Source organism: Papilio machaon, chromosome 21, assembly GCF_912999745.1.
Source record: "Papilio machaon chromosome 21, ilPapMach1.1, whole genome shotgun sequence".
Taxonomy (NCBI): domain Eukaryota; kingdom Metazoa; phylum Arthropoda; class Insecta; order Lepidoptera; family Papilionidae; genus Papilio; species Papilio machaon.
Window position 1 is genome coordinate 5,964,906 of NC_060006.1, and position 18,153 is coordinate 5,983,058.

General features: G+C 35.0%; 2 protein-coding genes across 3 annotated transcripts; one reads left to right on the forward strand and one right to left on the reverse strand.

Annotated features, from left to right (window-relative positions):
• Positions 1 to 30: 30 nt before the first annotated feature.
• Positions 31 to 2,952, reverse strand: LOC106714544 (60S ribosomal protein L6). Of its 2 annotated transcripts, none has more exons than XM_014507612.2 (6): positions 2,883 to 2,952; positions 2,364 to 2,518; positions 2,090 to 2,241; positions 1,229 to 1,400; positions 597 to 782; positions 31 to 222 (listed from the first exon to the last, which is right to left on the reverse strand). In XM_014507612.2, exons 2-6 carry the CDS (start codon positions 2,511 to 2,513, stop codon positions 61 to 63), a joined length of 822 nt encoding a protein of 273 aa, XP_014363098.1. In that variant the 5' UTR covers positions 2,514 to 2,518; positions 2,883 to 2,952; the 3' UTR covers positions 31 to 60. The 2 variants fall into 2 exon arrangements, with proteins under 2 accessions (XP_014363098.1, XP_014363099.1); XM_014507613.2 differs by lacking the exon at positions 2,883 to 2,952 and adding an exon at positions 2,828 to 2,874.
• A 354-nt stretch (positions 2,953 to 3,306) lies between these two features.
• Positions 3,307 to 16,980, forward strand: LOC106714507 (two pore channel protein 1). Its single transcript, XM_045683107.1, has 17 exons — positions 3,307 to 3,472; positions 9,404 to 9,543; positions 9,886 to 10,050; positions 10,202 to 10,327; positions 10,629 to 10,809; positions 11,061 to 11,193; positions 11,271 to 11,370; positions 11,459 to 11,639; positions 12,260 to 12,472; positions 13,023 to 13,142; positions 13,214 to 13,382; positions 13,773 to 13,943; positions 14,667 to 14,862; positions 15,321 to 15,426; positions 15,933 to 16,039; positions 16,432 to 16,540; positions 16,657 to 16,980. The coding sequence occupies exons 1-17, from the start codon at positions 3,370 to 3,372 to the stop codon at positions 16,764 to 16,766; spliced, it is 2,430 nt and encodes an 809-aa protein (XP_045539063.1). The 5' UTR covers positions 3,307 to 3,369; the 3' UTR covers positions 16,767 to 16,980.
• The last annotated feature ends 1,173 nt before the right edge of the window (positions 16,981 to 18,153 follow it).

Sequence of the window (18,153 nt, forward strand, 5' to 3'; positions counted from 1 at the left end):
GGGTAGTATTTGTTGAATAAAACATGATAATCTTGTGTTATATTTTATTGTGGCCTACATCTAGAAGCACATCCTGTGCGGGTACTGACTGGAGCGCAGACCGAACGCGGACCTCAGATACCCACGCAGCAGCTTCTTGTCAGCGCGTAAACCGATTGCCTTGATGACTGCTTCGTCAACCGACTTCTGGTCGGCCTTCCTCTGCTCTGATGGAACGTATTTCTAAAACATGAAGCAAATACATGAAATGAACACAGATACACTTTACTTAGCAGGAATATTTTAAGATATATGATAAACTAGTTGTCATCCGCGACTCCAACTGCGAAAACATAAGTAGTCTGTGTGTTTTTCCAGACTATGATCTACATCTGAGCCAATTTTCATCAAGATCCATTAAGCCATTCCGGAGATACCTTCAAACAAACATCCATTCATCCAAACATTCGCATAATATTAGTAAGATAGATTAAAAAACTAATAATATTATATATTCACTGGAAAAATCTTGACTAATGTGGTTAGACAAGTTTATTTTTCTAGTACTCTTGCACTTTTAAGAACTATTTAAAGAAAACAAGACTACCATTGCTTACCTCCTTTTTGCTAGCGAATATATCCTCGCCCTCCTTGCGCTTAACGCTGCGCTTGGTGCTCTTCTTGTTCTTCTTGAAGTAATCGTCATTGAGGTGCTTGGGCAGCTTGAAGTCGCCCAGATCCACCTTCGTTGAGGTGCCGATCACATAGCGCTGAGGGATGCGGCGCAGCGGGCACGAGTTGAACTAGAAATTACAATAAAATGTTGAATAATCAGGAAACCATTTAGTCTTTAGAGCAACAGAGGAACTTGGATATGCAAGAGTCAAATGGACCATGATATTTTTTCTCGGTTATAGAGGTTTCTCTCTAACCCAAATTTCTAACTTATGGAGGTTGTCTGTTGGGACATGACAATGATTGTCACCTATCCATATTTGACTGTATATTACTTAAGTATAATTTAAATACATTTAAACTGGAATTTAACTTTGTTAAAACATGTTAAAAGCGACTTTGCGGGAAAATATCCTCAGGCTAGAGCCTATATTGATTTTTTTCATACCAGATAATCATTAGAAGTGTAAAAGAATTCAGAAGTTGGAGGTTATCATATTCAGTGCACCAACTTTCCTTACAAGTTCACTTTCATATAAAATTGTAATGGTACGAAACATGAGAGATTACTAACAGCAAAAGGTCCAGTAATAAGCAGCAGGCCGCTGGGCAGCACACCAACGAGTACGACGCGCTTGCCCGCGTGCCGACCAGCCAGCAAGATGCACACCGTACCGACCGTCAGGTTCGGCCTGGTCCGGCGTACATGTTTGCTGAAAGTCTTGTGGTGGGAGCGAGTAGTGATCCTGTAAAAGTCATATAAAATTATTAAATACATAAAATATGATAAAATTAAGGACTGGTGTCATAGTTTTCAAACATCTTAGTGGCTCATAACATCCACAAGTTGTGGTGCAAAATTATAATTGTCAAGAAAATTTAAACAGTCCATACTTGAGCCTACTCTAAACTTTGTCATACTCACTTAGTCTTGTTTCTGTATAGTTGATTAATTATAGTACTATAGTTTTTAGATTGCTTGACTCCTAACTTCACATGGGAGGCTGCACAAAACAGATTACAGATGTAGCAACCTTGGGCCCCGAGATATTTGAAAAGATTACTTATGATCTACTTTAAATCAACAAATTCTTATGTATTATAAATTACTTACTAACCTTTTTTTTAAAAAAGCTAAAGGGGCTTACTAGCTTTTTTAACTTATTGCAGATTGTGGTAGGCACTTGTTAACATTTGTTCATCATTTAATAGTTGAGGAAGAATTGATAAGAAGCTTTAATGAAACTTACTTTAACTCAAATATTTGTGAGTGATGAAATAACAGTGTATGTATCCATTTAATAAATCTTAACAGATATATTTAAAGAGATCTGGTAAAGGATTTACACTGTTTATGAAAGTTTAATTTGTTTATCCACATCAATATTTTCTACTACAAAAAACACAAAAAAATGCAAATAAATATTATACTAACTTGTCCTGAGTGGGGTAGAAAGATTTCCTGCGGCGCAGAAGCACTGTACGAGTCCCACCATTCTTCTCACCGCCGATTTGCTTAACCACCACTGTGGGTTTCTTGGGCTTTTCAGCCTTTGGGTTTTTCTTACCAATGAACTTGTACTTGGCCTGAAATAAATGGTATATTGTTAAAACAGAATAAAACACTTAATAAAAAAAAAATTCAGTCGAATTGATAACCTCCTTCTTTTTGAAGTCGGCTAAAAAGGGGTAAAAATTATCATACATACCTTCTTGTGGAACATTTTAGTCTTGGAGAAACGGACAACTCCATTGCCCAAATCATAATTCCTCGGTACGCCAAATTTAGGCTTCTTCGCGACTCCGCCAGCAGGCGCTGCAGGCGCCTTGGCCACCTCCTTGGGCTTCGGTGGAGCCATTTGATCTGCACACAAAATAAACAACCTCAAATATCACAACACCTGACTTGATGAGTTAGGTTACTAATTTTCCAATAGTTGTTTCAGAAACAAGATGAACATCCACTTTCGAATGAAATTGTGATTTGGTTTGTAGCCATAACATCAAATATATGAAAAACTATATGCACTGAATCAATACGATCATATATTAGAACGTCAACTTTAAACACAATAATATAATTGAAAACACTAAATTAACGAGAAATATGGTATTGAATCACTTGTTTATGAAACAAACTTTTTATTTTATACGTTTATTGCGATAACTTTACTTATTTCAAGTCAATTTCTTTGGATTTATTTATAACAAAAACAACACCAACTCACATTAGAACCGGGATCAAGAAAAAGAATTTGACACAGATGTCAATATCTATGGTTAGTGGTTACATTGTGATGCCATGCATTAAAATTCATTAAGGACAAAGTTTTTATTTTAAAATTATTTTCAGACCTTTCCTCTCAGCGATTATTGTTGTTTATTGTTTACAACGATGAAGCTAGCTTTATCACTTAAATTGAGATGACAACCTAAGAAAATCTAAACTATATTAAATAGTAAGGAAGCCATTTCAGGTAATGTTCTTTAAATTTTATTATATTATGCTGTACCCAAGGCTATACGCGATGAATTGAAATCAAAGGTTTGATTTTCGTTTTCTATCAATTTGAAAAAAGCTTTTTGTTTTTCTATGGTGTTATTCATGATTTTTTAAACGAAAACGATGACTGTCAAAGTCACATTGATTATAAACGTCAAACTTAAAGTGAATGTAACGACATTGACGTCAACGTCAATCAGTCAGTTCGAGAAATGGCTTCTTTGAGGAGCCCGGCTTCGCCGTCCGACGGTTATAAGAGGTTCAGTGATGATTTCGCAAACACCAGCATCAACAATTACGGCTCAAACGTCACAAGTAAACGAGAAGCTATTTTTTTTCTAAGCACAGTAGCCGCAAGATATATGTACGCTTTTGTTTTTAACAATACATTTTGTAATACATTTAACATTTTGTTTAATTTTCACCTGCAATTTCCGTAGTAGCATCCGTATGCTGAATAAAATCAATATCTGTCGTAATCTAAAACCTTAAAAGGTTCAGTGACGCAGTGATGAGTCACAAGCGCCTACAACATCAACCGATGTAATATACTAAACTAAACAATAAATTGAACAGCTCGACCTAATTCTTTGAGAACCGTTAGAACTGTCAATCAGCGATCTGCATGATCATAATCGTTGGCTTTGCATGCTGCTAAAATTAGTATTTGCACTTATTTATACTTTTATAACATGTACATTATAAAGTACTTTCTTCTACTTAATTCTGCTTGTAGCCGGCGTCGTGTGGATTGATGTAGGTCAGGACATCTGCTCATTACTTCATTTTATTGCTCATATTCAAACCACTTACAAATTATTAATTTTTTACAAGTTATTATTCTTACACCTAATTGTGATAATTGGTGTTAAATTACAAACCAATCAATTTATTTAAATTTACTATATTACAAAATATTTATTAAATTAAACATATATCTTTATATTTATGAATCTTACTTATGTATATGTGTATTCAGTGTGACATACAATATGTAATATAGATTTTAACAGTCTGTCTGGTCCATTATCAATTTAATCATTGGCACTATTGATAAGAGATAAGCTAGCAGGGGTGAACAACTTTTCTCAGGTGTTTAAGACTGTTTGGGTATTTCAATTTCTGTTGCACTATTTTATTTAATTTTAATTTGCAGAAATAATTAAGTTGAAAGAGGATGTTTTTTAAAATATCTTACTAATATTATAAACTAGCTATGTGTTCTTCCAGACTATGTTCTACATTTATGCCAAATTTTATCAAGATTAGTTGAGTCATTCAGCAGATACTTTCAAACAAACATATGTCCATCTAAACACTTATTTTACTAATATTATAATTGTGAATTTATAGATGGATGGATGAATGTTTGTAAGAATTCTCCTGCACTGCTCAGCAAATCTTGTCGAAGTTTTCCATGGATGTAGGACATAGACTGGAACACATAGGTTACTAATTAAGTTTTTTTTTAATCCGCACAGAGGGAGTCATTTTTGCTAGCTATAAATTAATAAATAACATTCCAGTACCATAATATAGCTTTTATAACTTTTTCTTAAAGAAAGTGATTGAAAATAATATTCAAAAAAGTATACTATTTATCTATTACTAGCTTTTACCCGCGACTCCGTCCGCGCGGAATAAAAAATAGAAAACGGTAAAAATTATCCTATGTCCGTTTCCTGGTTCTAAGCTACCTGCCCACCAATTTTCAGTCAAATCCATTCAGCCGTTCTTGAATTATAAATAGTGTAACTAACATGACTTTCTTTTATATATATAGATTTATTCTCATACTTAAGCTTCCATCATTTATATTTTATATCTATATATAAATCAATATAGTCTGCTTATATCTTATCAGTGACAGTATACTGGTGATTTCCGACTTCTGTAGCGTCTCAATGTATAAATTTATAGCCATTTGAATGTTTCTATGAAAATGTACAACGTTGTAATACATTCACATAAAGTTCTGGATTATTTTAAGGATCAATGGTATCAAGTGAAATCATGTGAGTTTTGACATGTATATTTTATAATAGTTAATTCCACTATTTTACCTGTTGTTTTTTTTTTACATAACTGTTACTAAATTAGGTCAAACATGTATAATAAAATGTGATAAATATTGTTGTATGAAGTTGTGAGAAATCTTTTTTCAATACTCATCCAATGTAATTTATTTGATTTTTGTTTATTATGGTGTCTTTATAAATAATGCCAGTAATATTCTATTACATTTAACTTAATATTTGGAACAGTTATTAGATATGTACAATGTTAAATAGTGTTGCAATATTTGGGCAAACAAAGCCCTCATATATTTATACTTTTCTGTTATCTGATGAAATGCATTTATAATAAGAACAAGGTAAGGTTAGTGATCTCATGGTGACACGAGGCGGACGTATTCATATACTAAACTTATACTTGCGACATTTTCGGTATTAAAGTAAAGATTAATTTATGAATATATTTGAACACGTTTATTTCTCCAACCATAGCATAATTAACCATTTTATTAATTGCATAATTAAAACAGATGTTTTACTAACATTGATTAACTTCATTAATCCATCATCTTGTTTCTAAAAAAGTGTAGATGAAGAATGTACAATAGATTGTAGGCAGTCTATGGTAATTTTGTTGTTTTTTTTTTTAGTAAAAGGCGACAATGGAATAAATGGTTTAGGGTTCGTTCAAGACAAGAAAATATCTGTCGTTATAAAGGTCGTGATATATTTGCCAGTGAGATTTGCAAGTCAAGAAGTTTCTTATTGTTTTAATGTGCGAATACCTTGTGTGCTTACTCTGCGACACGAACGGGTATTGCATTTAAAGGAAAATCATTTGAAAGCAACTGACAAGGTTACGATCCGAGATAGTTGTGTAAATACGGGCTGTAATCTTGAAATTAATAGACAATACTTATTTTGAAGCAATCTAATGGCATCTTTTTCTGTAACCTTTATTTGGATCGGATAACGACTGTAATATTTACAAATTAAAATTTAAAATAACAAGTATAACATTATATAAATTTTTTCAAACAAAATCGTAAAAATTTATTCTTTCTATCCGCAAAAATTAGGGCGAGTTAAAGCTGTCCGCTATATTTCTCGAATCCTATTTCGATCGATTATTCGCGTCTAGTTTTAATTAGAAACATTTGAGGTTAATATTTGGTTGATCGATACGTTTTAACACATAGAAGTAGTACAATAAAATGTCTGCAAATTAAGTAACTTGACCTAGTTTAACTTTTATTCGATGTTATCGAACGTTTATTACGACATAATTGATAATAATAAGATAGTAAATTATGTCATTAAACAAAAGTGATAATTTTTAAAGAAAGCTGCGTTCATAAATTATACATTTAAGTTATATCAAAATGAAAGTTTACAAGATGGCGTGAGTGGCGTCCGTTGAAAATATTTTGCAAATATCGACGCTGGAAAGCATAAACGCTATGCAGCGTCGATATGATTAATTTTGCAAGATGTAGGTATACAAAGTTTGCATTCAATTAAAAATATTAAAAATGCAGTTACAATGTGAGTACATTAATAAATCGAAACTTTAGCATGTTCCCAAATTTCTTATACCTTAAGAAATTGTTACAAGAAAATGTTCGTATTTCCGCAATTCGTCGTCATGCTTTTTAATACTCATCAGTCACGTTTAACTTCGGTCAATATATCAACTTCAAAACTGACTGTATTGTGATTATGAAGCGTGAAAAACTTATTGTTTACAGGCGTGTTGAATTATTGTGTTATATCGTCACACGCAAGTCGCACGAATTGGTTACGGCTTCGGTTTAAATAAATACATATTTAAAAAGTTATATTTAATTATTAATGACACGTCAGCTTCCTTGAAACCTTGCACATTATAACGCTTTCTTTAGACAACAGCAGAATCGTATGAAAGTAAACATTTACTTGATTAAAGAATAGGCAGTATTCTAAGAAATACCTTATTAGTTAACTGTTAGCTTTCTACTGTGTGATAATGACTAATTAAAAATAAAGTTTTCACATAATTTTTAAATAGACCGTTAAATATTCATTCAGTCTGGACATTTTAATATGATTGTGACCTTATACTTAGTAATGTTGTCATCACTGACATAGAAAATGGGGGGAAAAATTAAGGCGATGAGGTTCTTTCCACCAAATTGTATTTTGTAGTCCACTTTGACGTTACCAGTTAACAAACTGCAACTCGCAATTTATGAAATTGCTGCAGCGACATCTGGCAAACACGTGATGTTATATAATTCATTGCATTTTAAATTAATTAATTATGATGTCTCACGAAAGTTTAAACAATTTAATTAATTAGTCTTAGTTGACGAGATTTGATGAAATATGTTTGAACCATCTTTGAAGACATGATGACTAATTTTCTACTATTTAATAAAAAACATTTACGTGTCTATTACGAACTATTGTTCTCAATAAAGAAAACAGCTTATACAAGAGCGAAGCCAATTAAAATGATGTCTCGTCTAATAAAGCCACGGCGACATGCGACTGCAACAAATGAAGCCAGAAGCCCTAACAAAATATTAGCATTTCCTCCGACCGCAAAAATACGATGAATAACGTTGCACGGAATTATTGCGGTATCAAATTTAGTAGGCGCCTTAACATGAACTTCAGTACCTTTTTACTACTATTTAAGATGCATTTGCATAGCTGTGGTGTGTAGATCCTGGTTTTATTTATCTTAGACAACTTAGGAGAGGAAAAAAAGAAGAAATATATAATAATATTCCGAATTCGACTCTAAATCCTCTTGTTCATAAATATTTTACTGTAACCACTAAATCAGCGTTCCATGACTATAAGTTTGTGCAATAAATGGTTAATTAAAATCATAGGGGCATAGTGATAACGCTATCTCGTAAACATAACGGTTATTAAGTTTAATAGCGTATAATTAAATTGCTATTAAATTAATGACGTCTATGGTCTCTTTTTTAATAGGTTTGAAGCAACAACTCACGACATCAAGACCGAACGAGAAACACCTATAATTTTATCTTAAAAATGGACTCAAATATGATGTTATGCTTCGGAGATTTTTAATATATTTTACTATAAAATGCAGTTATCTATAGTTTCATCTGAATTTCCTAGCTATTAAAAACCTTGACTCCAATTACGGAGGTACAAAAATGCAAAGTTACAAACAGTTCAAATGTTTACTGAGCTGATAAAATCTATACCCACTTGTAACTAAACAAACGGTACGGTTGACAAATTCAATTTTATAATGGATTCGTTTTATATTTTCTGATGGTTGAAAAAGATTGCCTATGGTAGATTTGAAAAAGTCCGTTTGAAATAAACCTGACAAGGAATATTCATTTTTTAACGTACAAACGAATTGCCTAAAATTAAATAGTCTACGAAGATTATTAAAACGGACGATTTGTAAACCTCAGTCCGTTTCGATAGCATGCACATCCGATTAGTGTTATCCGTTTTAAAAGCTAAGGGTTGCGTTTAGTGAAATCTTATCTTGCTTCTTACTAATATTACAAATTCGATTGTTTTGATGGATGGATGTTTGTTAGAAGGTGTCTCCAAAACGACTCAATGGATCTCGATGAATTTTGGCACAGATAGAACATGGTCTGGAAGAACGTATAGGCTACTTATTAACGACGGAGTCGAGGGCGACAGCTAGTAAAATTGTATAATATAATATTTTAAGTCTTTATATAAACAAAGACAAATTTAATATTAAATTTTTGCTGACCGTACATCTTATCTATTGCAGTATTCGCGGGAATATCTCGATCGTGTGATGCTTATGTTCCCGTGTGTAGACGTGTTTTATATTAAATTAATTATAAATTATACATTATTTTACCTGTGAAAAGTGAGTTATGATGCGACGCTTCGATAAACTCTTGGATTCAATGAAAAATGCGGTACCCCGAAGAGTTTATTCGACGTTTACAGATTTTATTGGTGATTGTGATGATTATCTTATTTAATTGGAACTTTGTTTAGAATTTTACAGAATTAGTAGATTTATAAAAGGATTTAAACATCAATGACTAATTTTCAAATAGGATCTTTATGAAGTAATTTACTTGCGGCTAAAAAGTGAACCTGTAAAAGACCAATTTCTTTCCTTTAACCTTTTGTTGCCATCTTGTTCTATCATCTTTGGATATAAAGAAACAGGAACACGTTCAATATATTCGATGTTTGTTAAAAGACACACGGGCGGGCACAGATGGCGCTGGCGAGGCGGGCTCGCTGGACATGGGCAGCCGGTCCTCGCTACACACCGGCCTGCAGATGTCCGAAGATGAGCACTGGGAGATGAACTACCATGAGGCTGCTATATATTTAGAGGTTAGATTTATTCTGAGGTGCGCGACACGAGCTTTTATTAGGTGTCTTCAAAGTCTTCACTTTCAAGATGAATATGTCACCGGCAATTTGTGAACCGAGGCAATAAGTAATAGTAAAATTTGAATTCAATTCTTATACTGTGATTAATGTAAACCGCGCCAGTGGAAATATAGCATGTTATTCTCATTTTATAAATGAATTGGATCGTAATGTAATTTTTGGAATCTTTACCAATTTTCTCAGGCATATCACACACTGGCGGCAGTCACGATTCGCCGGTGAATATACTAGACAAGCCACTTGCAAATTGGTAGGTAATGAGAACATAGTATAATTTTCCAGGAAGGATTAAACAACGAGAAGTTCGACTCTCACCCGTCAAGTCCTGAGGAATTACCAGCATATTTGCGCGTACATAATCCTTGGTACCATGGCCTGGACCTGCTCGCTTCCCTCGTACTCATCCTGCTGGCATTCACCGAGGACCCGGCTGTGCCCGCATTTGAGGTAACTATCTTTTACTGTAATCAATATTTCTTTAGATTGATCCGATTTTATTTTAAGTAGAATGTGTAGTAGTAACAAAATAACTTGAATAAGCAATAAATATGAATATTTCAGTGACTATTAACGTCAAACAATATTGGTTATGTTTCAGTTACCAGTGTGGGCGCACGGTACCATAGAGCTACTGGCTCTGACAGTGATCGGAGTGGAACTGCACCTTAAGCTTAAGTGGATAGGATGGAGCACCATACTCAAACATAAGAGGACTATGATTAAGGTAAAAAATCTTTTACATGGTTTGGACACAACTTACAGTCAAGTATATATAGCCAGTTATACTTTTTATGTAGTTCTTCTGGAATGTTTTTCTATTATGTCTCAATGCTTTGTCTTGTAACTCTTTTCTTCATTAGGCCTAAAAAAGATAGATTACGTGAAAGGTGACATTACGTGACCCCTTCGTGAGTGGGATAAGGACAGAGGGTTGATGACTCTTTTTCATTTTTTTTAATGTCCTGACTGAAGTGTATTAACTTACATATATTTGTCTCCTTCTCACACACATGTTCCTCTTCCAGGGTATAACATTACTAATAATGGTGTTAGAAGCGGTGGTAGTTTTATGCAGACAGTCGTCTCACTTCCGCGTGACGCGCGCACTACGACCAATCTTCCTGGTGGACACGCGGCATTGCGGCGGTGTGAGGCGGTTTATACGACAGATATTGCAGTCACTACCGCCCATATTGGATATGCTAGGTGGGTTTTACAACATGCAGTTTTACAAAGTAGATGTTTACAAGCAAAGGTTTCAATTTTACAACTAGCAGTTTAACAGCTTGCTGTTTGACAAGCAGTAGTTGCAATTTTACATCATGTAGTTTGACAATCCGGTGTTTTACAGGTAGCGGTGGCAAATTTTACAACGTTAGTTTTACAATATGCAGTTTTACAATAACGATAGTCATTATAGTTGTAACAAGATGTCCAAACATGTCTTTTTTTTCCAGGTCTTCTAATGTTCTTCGTGGCGACGTATTCGTTGCTCGGATTCTATTTGTTCTCAGAACACATTGACAACGGTCATTTCAAGACCATTAGCGACTCTTTTGTCAGTATGTTCGTTCTACTTACCACCGCCAAGTGAGTAACCGCGAAAACAAAGCTAGTTGAAAATTATATGAATGTTTGCACAGTTTACAATTAAATTTACATTTTAGTTTCCCAGATGTAATGATGCCTTCCTACGCCAAGTCCAAGTGGTACGCGGTCTTCTTTATCTTGTACATTATAACAGTACTTTACGTGCTTATGAACTTGGTGAGTTACCATAGAGTCGATAATAACCTAAAAAAATCGATTTCACAGATTATGAAGTAAATAAAACCATTTATTTGCATTTTTTAAGATGTTAGCCGTTGTATACGAGACGTTCACGCGTATAGAACGCGAGAAATGCCGGGCGTTGTTGTTGCATCGACGCGTGGCGGCTCGTCGCGCTTTCCGTCTGCTGGTTTCCCGCCGCGCGCCACGCGCCGTGCGCCTGCGACACTTCGCCGGACTCATACGACACTACGCACCACATTATAGTTAGTACACGTACTACCGCACCCAGAGTCGTTAAGTTGCCTTCTTAAGTGTATATTTTATTCTGAACCAAAACCCAACCATAAACATTAGCTATTCTTATTTTACACAAGCAGTATCCCGTGACTTCGTCTGCGCGGAATTAAAAAAAATTAGAAATAATTATAGCCTATTTATTTCAGTTTAATTGTTTCGGTGCTTATTCAATGCATACAAACAAGCAAACAGACAAACAAATAATAAAATCTTTCGTCTTTATTATCTTACTAGCTTTTACCCGCGACTCCGTCCGCGCGGAATAAAAAAATAGAAAACGGGGTATTTATTACATTATTTATTAACGTAACGTAATGGTGTAACTAACACGACTTTCTTTTATATATATATATAGATATATATAAAAGAAAGTCGTGTTAGTTGCATTATTTATTAACTCAAGAACGGCTGAATCGATTTGACTGAAAATTGGTGGGCAGGTAGCTTAGAACCAGGAAACGGATATAGGATAATTTTTACCCCGTTTTCTATTTTTTTATTCCGCGCGGACGGAGTCGCGGGAAAAAGCTAGTATTAATATAGAAAATAACTGAAAAAGGCAATCATATTGGCGACATATTTGCAGGTGGTCTGGACGTGTACTTGATGTTCAAGCAGCTGAACCAGTCGGGGTCTGGGGGTTTATCGCGCGCGGAGTTCGCGAACGTGTACGAGGTGTTCGCGCTGCGCTGGGCGCCGCAGTCGGGCCGCGCACCTTGGTACGCAGCATCCGCTCTCGAGCCTCTCGGCCGCGCCGCCGCTGCAGCAGTACGGTGGCCATACTTTGAATATCTTATATGTGAGTTTTATTAACTTATTTGCCTCTGATAAGATCGAATTCCTCACAATCTCTAGTGAATTCGAATTAGAGAAATCCTTTATAAGCTAAAAATATTTTTACAGATTTAATAAAGCTCTGTCTTTTGTCCTAGGCGTAACCTGTGTTACAGAAAATAGCGCCTTATCTAATTTCTGATCTTATGTTACTAAGTTTTTACCTTATGAATTCGTACCACGGTCTTAAATAAGTTCGAGTTTTTGCCATAGTCTCTAAATATTTCGAATTCTTACCACGATCACAAATATAATATTTTTAATCCAACCAAAATCTATACAGTGAATAGAAATGGCGAGTACGTGATAAATATGCTTTACCTATATCGATTTTTTTTAATATATGTCTGTCTGTCCATCTGCAAACTTTTTTTTTAAATAATAAATGGTGGCAAACGAGAATTCGGCCACCTGAATTCATCTGCAAATTGAAGATGATTTTTTTTCTGCGCTAAAAAAGTCGCGGATCACCACTAGTTTCGAATCATTTCGAACGTGTTTATTATTCTTGTTAGATGCATTGATAATCGGTAACGGCGTGTCTCTGGTGCTGCGCGTGTGTGAGGCGGCGGGAGACTTGCAGGACAGCGCGCGTCTGCTCTGCGCCTCCTGGGACACCTGGCTCTTCCTCACATGTAATACATTCATATATATCAGCTATAAAAATCTAATTTGAGTAATTAAAATAACTAATTTTGTGGTGCAGTGTTCCTGGTGGAGGCGTGCCTGCGCATGATGGCAAGCGGGTTGGCCGCGTACCTGGAGAGCGGCTGGAACGTATTCGACCTTAGTGTGACACTGCTCGCCCTCATGGGCGCGGTGCTGCTCAGTATCGCGCCTAAACTTTTCATCGTCGTTATATTCAGACCGCTACGGTGTGTGTTCGTTGTAAATATTTCTTGATATATTGGTTTAGGAGTACGATGCGAAAGATTTCTACTAATTGTCTTTTGGATGTGCGTCAATAAGCGCCATATTATGACGTCATCATAGTTATTAAAACGAAAAAATGTGTAATTGTAATCTCCGACTTCAAAAAAAAAAAATTTTTTTTAATCTGTACTTTTTTAGCATATTTTGATACATTGAAATAATTTACTCACATATTATTTGAAAATCTTGTAGCATTATTACGTCACGATCGTGTAGTAAAATTCAATATCAATTGAGTTGGCACGTCTAAAACAAGAGTATTCTTCTGACCGATGTGCCAACTCAAGTAGAGTACTATATGCTTTAAGTGTTAAACAATATTTGTTGGTCAGTCTAATGCGTCTATACAAGCTGAAGAAGCGTTACCGTGACGTGTTCGGCACGCTGGTGCTGCTGTCACCGCTGATGTCATCTGCCGGCTGTGTCATGCTCGTCATGTACTACTTCTTTGCGATCATCGGCATGGAACTCTTTGCAGGATACGACCTTAAGAACTGCTGCGTGTACGTATTTACACAATGTACTTATTTAAACTTACTACCTGTCGACATAATTAAAAAAAACTTAATTAGTAGCCTATGTGTTCTTCCAGACCAGGGATCCCCAAACTATTTTGGACAAGTGACCCCTTTTCCAAAATGAACTGTTACCTCAGACCTCCATGGCAAAAATACCTACTTTTAAGATCAATTATTATTATTTTTAATTCTGACTTAGGTCAATAGAAGACAGAGTGAGAATTAGCAATGCTTTAAGTTCGATATCGACCACTTTGGGAATCCCTGTTCCACACTTATGTTCTACATCTATACCAAATTTCATCGAAATCCATGCAATATTTCTGGCGATACCTTGTAACAAACATCCATCCATCCATCCATCTAAGCATTTATAATATTAGTAATATAGATAACATCAAAAGGAAATGTCCTTTTGATTAATAGGGTTGTCAAACAAAAATCTTAAGTTTAATACAGTTTTAATATCGTGGTTGTGATTTACTATGTAACTTTTTTTTAAAAAAATATTGCTGTCGCCCGCGATGTCGTCCGCGCGCAGTTAAAAAAAACTAAATGGGGGGGGGGGGTTATGAAAAATAGATGTTGTCCGATTCTAAGACCTACTGAATATGGTCACAAAATTTCATGACAATCGGTCAAGCCGGAGGAGTTCAAGTTCAAACCCCGTGACACGAGAATTTTATATATAAGATACTTTGTTCTCAGTAATACAACAGTGGAGGATTTCTACAAGTACTCGGAGAACAGTTCGACTGCACTGGGCTACTACTATCTGAACAACTTCGAGAACATTCTGACGAGCGGCGTGTCGCTGTTCGAGCTGACAGTCGTCAACAACTGGTTCATACTGATGAACGCGTACGCCACAGTCGCTGGACAGTTCAGCAGACTCTACTTTATGGTACATTTACCATAGTAGTTTTCAGATACCTTAGCGGCTCTTAACTTTGTAAGAATCGTTGCGCAGAAAACAATGTTAGGAGTGTTGGGGCGTAGTGGGGAGAGCATGTACAGCGCACATGATCTTGGGCTGCCAAGATATTTTAAAAGAACTATATATATCTTTCGTTTCGATTCAAATCCTAAAAGTAAACAAATGGAATTCCATATATGGCAGCCATAACTATTTTATAATATATTATGCTAGCTGTCGCAAATAAAAAAAACTTAATAAGTAGCCTATGTGTTCTTCCAGACCATGTACTTCATCTGTACCAAATTTCATCAAGATCTGTTGAGCCGTTTTGGAAATACCTTCAAACAAACATTTATCCATCCATCCACCCATCTAAACATTGTTGTTTGGTAATTTGTGTTAATTGTTTGATATACTAATTGATTAATTTGTTCTTTTTTCAGGTATTCTATCTATTTACGATGGTGGTGCTGACAATTGTGGTGGCGAGCGTCTTAGAAGCTTTCAGGTTTAGGATACAATACAAGCGTAGTACTACTAAAAGAGATGGTATGTTAAATAAAACAATGTTAAGAAATTTTTATTATAGCTTTAGTGGACGATTCCGTCTGTGTGGAAATAAAAAAAATCTTAGTAAATAGCCTATGTTCTCATTCAGGTTAAGTTTTATATCTGTGTCAAATTTCATTGAGACCCGTAAAGCCGTTTTATGAAGTAACAAACATCTATCCATCAAAACTTTGGCTTTTATAATCTGTATATATATAAAAGAAAGTCGTGTTAGTTACACTATTTATAACTCAAGATCGGTCGAACTGATTTAGCTGAAAATTGATGGGCAGCTAGCTTAGAACTAGGAAACGGACATAGGATAATTTTTACCCCGTTATCTATTTTTTATTCCGCACGGACGGAGTCGCGTGTAAAAGCTAGTATTAGTAAAAAGTAAGGTTTAAACTGTTTTCTGAATTCTTAAATTGTAATTAAAGCTTTTCATTGGTGTAGATTTATATTAATAGAGGATTTTAAAGCAACTAATATGTTAAAAATGACAGAGGAGAAGTTACTCCACGAAGAAGTACATACGAACTGGGAGGAGGCGCAGCGGCTCGGAGTCAGCGGGGACTTGGCCGATGAGTTGAGACCTTTCTTACCTCCAGGAGTAAGTTATACAAAATATTTTTCTATATACCTATAAAAATATTATTAAAAAAAACTTGAGAGGTGTCCAGGGACACCCGGATGGAACGAAGTTCCTTTCTATTAATTAGTGAAGGAACCAATTTTTATTCTATGAATAAAAAACTTGAGTCTTCACAAGAAGTACATTTTATTTCTATGAATTTTCGTTATATATTGTCACGTCGTTGCCATGGTGAAGTAGGGCTCATTCATCGTTAACATACTTACTATAACAAAAAGTGTCGTGACAACTTTTCGTAAGAATTTTTTCCGTCTAGCCCCCTTTCACAACGCGCGATAAGAAACTTCGTTCCAAAAAAACATGCGTGTTCTTGCAGTTTTTGGAAGTTTTATTATTTAAAATATTTCTAGGTGGACGTTACGTTTATCGGTTCCCGGCCGCGTACGAAAGAAGTTCTCCAGCGACGTATGTACCAGGCTGATATACAAAAATGGCTGTCGGAGGAAGATGACAGCGAAGGTGAAAATATTATATTTATAACCTCAAATTCTTTCATATTTGCCAATAAAAAAAAATTATAATTTTTGTGTTATTTTTAAGCCTAATTGTAACACTCTGTTTTGTATATTTTCCAGACTTACCTCCATCAACTACGGTGACGTCTAGCGAGGACCCGCTGGCGCCGCCCCTCATCCAGCAGCCTGATGGCGACAACCATCAGATAAGGCCCGGCTACCAGTTGTAGGACTTGCTTCTACTCGCCTTACGCAACAGACTCCTCCCGCTATGGGAAGCTTACAAGACTTTATGATAGTGACAAGTGATTAGTGCAAGTGTCAAGTGGTTTTTTTTTGTTTAGTTCCCGTGATGTAACACAATAGGAATACAGGTATGTATTTTGTGTTAATAATATTTTGAGGTTATATTTCCATAAAGCAGTATGGATCTTTTTTTTTTAATTGCCAAGCAAATGTTTTGTTTCTTGTTTTTTTTATGTTTGACATAAACTACTTAATTTAAAAATGTAAAATAATCATATTTAATATTTTAAACAATGAATTTGTTTATGCAATTTTAAAATCAACAAACGATCTTGATTTATTTTTATGAATTATAATAATAATATTTTTGTCATTGAAACAAAACTGTTAAATAGATCACATTTTATATTATTAGTAAAAATTTATTATCAGCGATTATTGTATTTCTCGTTGAATGATTATCTTAAACCACTGACCGTTGGTTTCTGAGATAATTAACTCTGTATAAAACATATTTTCATCCCTCTCATTACCTTTGACAAAATAGAGATAACAATATGTTTTAAATTGGGATTTGGTCTCGGAAACCCATGATTGATTCGTCACAAATTCTGACATAGAGTTATTGACAGAGGCCACTAAATAGCTATACAATTAAGTTTCACTTATATTTGGTTTACATTATTCCAGTACAGTAGGACAATATTACTGACCTGGCTTGGACTGTTTAAGCTCACTGGCTCCGGTTAGTGTTTACATTAAGCCAGTTGTATTCCAGCGCCGAATTAGGAGCACTACTATACTGGCATAATTTAAACCACGCATTACGCCCAACAGGTGAGATAAGTTTGTCGAAATAGAACTTTTTGACTTCAGTGACACTCGTATTGACACATTTTATCATTCCTCACATTATATAACTTCAACATTATATAACAGCCCAATCGTGGTAAGAATCCCGTTTCTTACGAACATTATATTCCTCGCATTGTCTTTGAAAACATAGAGACAATATGTGTCAATGTACAAGTGTTCCAGAAGTCGATACCCACAATAAAGCTGTTATTTGTAGAACTCAGTAAAATGTAGGTAGTAATAAAAATAAAAGAGGCAACTATAACTCATAATGCTTTAGGCTTAGCTAAATTATATTAACTAACAGAGATGGCGAACCAATAACACGCGACAAAATATTTTGGGCACGTCAATTATCAGAAATCTGATTAGGCGATGAGTGAACAAGTTGCGTAGGGTATCTACGAAATGTTCACAATAATCAAAAAAATTATTTGATAACACGTCTGTAACCTGATTAAAAAATGCCATAAAGGTTCGCCATCCTTGTACTTTAACATCTGTGATAGAAGTGTG

Excerpts from the sequence above, each read along its gene's own strand:
- LOC106714507 (XM_045683107.1), top strand. The coding sequence starts at position 3,370 with ATGGCTTCTTTGAGGAGCCCGGCTTCGCCGTCCGACGGTTATAAGAGG. Across the intron at positions 12,473-13,022 it reads ATACTTTGAATATCTTATAT|ATGCATTGATAATCGGTAAC; the intron begins GTGAGTTTTATT and ends TATTCTTGTTAG. Across the intron at positions 15,427-15,932 it reads TAGTACTACTAAAAGAGATG|AGGAGAAGTTACTCCACGAA; the intron begins GTATGTTAAATA and ends TAAAAATGACAG.
- LOC106714544 (XM_014507612.2), bottom strand. The coding sequence starts at position 2,513 with ATGGCTCCACCGAAGCCCAAGGAGGTGGCCAAGGCGCCTGCAGCGCCT. Across the intron at positions 2,242-2,363 it reads CTAAAATGTTCCACAAGAAG|GCCAAGTACAAGTTCATTGG; the intron begins GTATGTATGATA and ends CATTTATTTCAG. Across the intron at positions 223-596 it reads TATTCGCTAGCAAAAAGGAG|AAATACGTTCCATCAGAGCA; the intron begins GTAAGCAATGGT and ends TTCATGTTTTAG.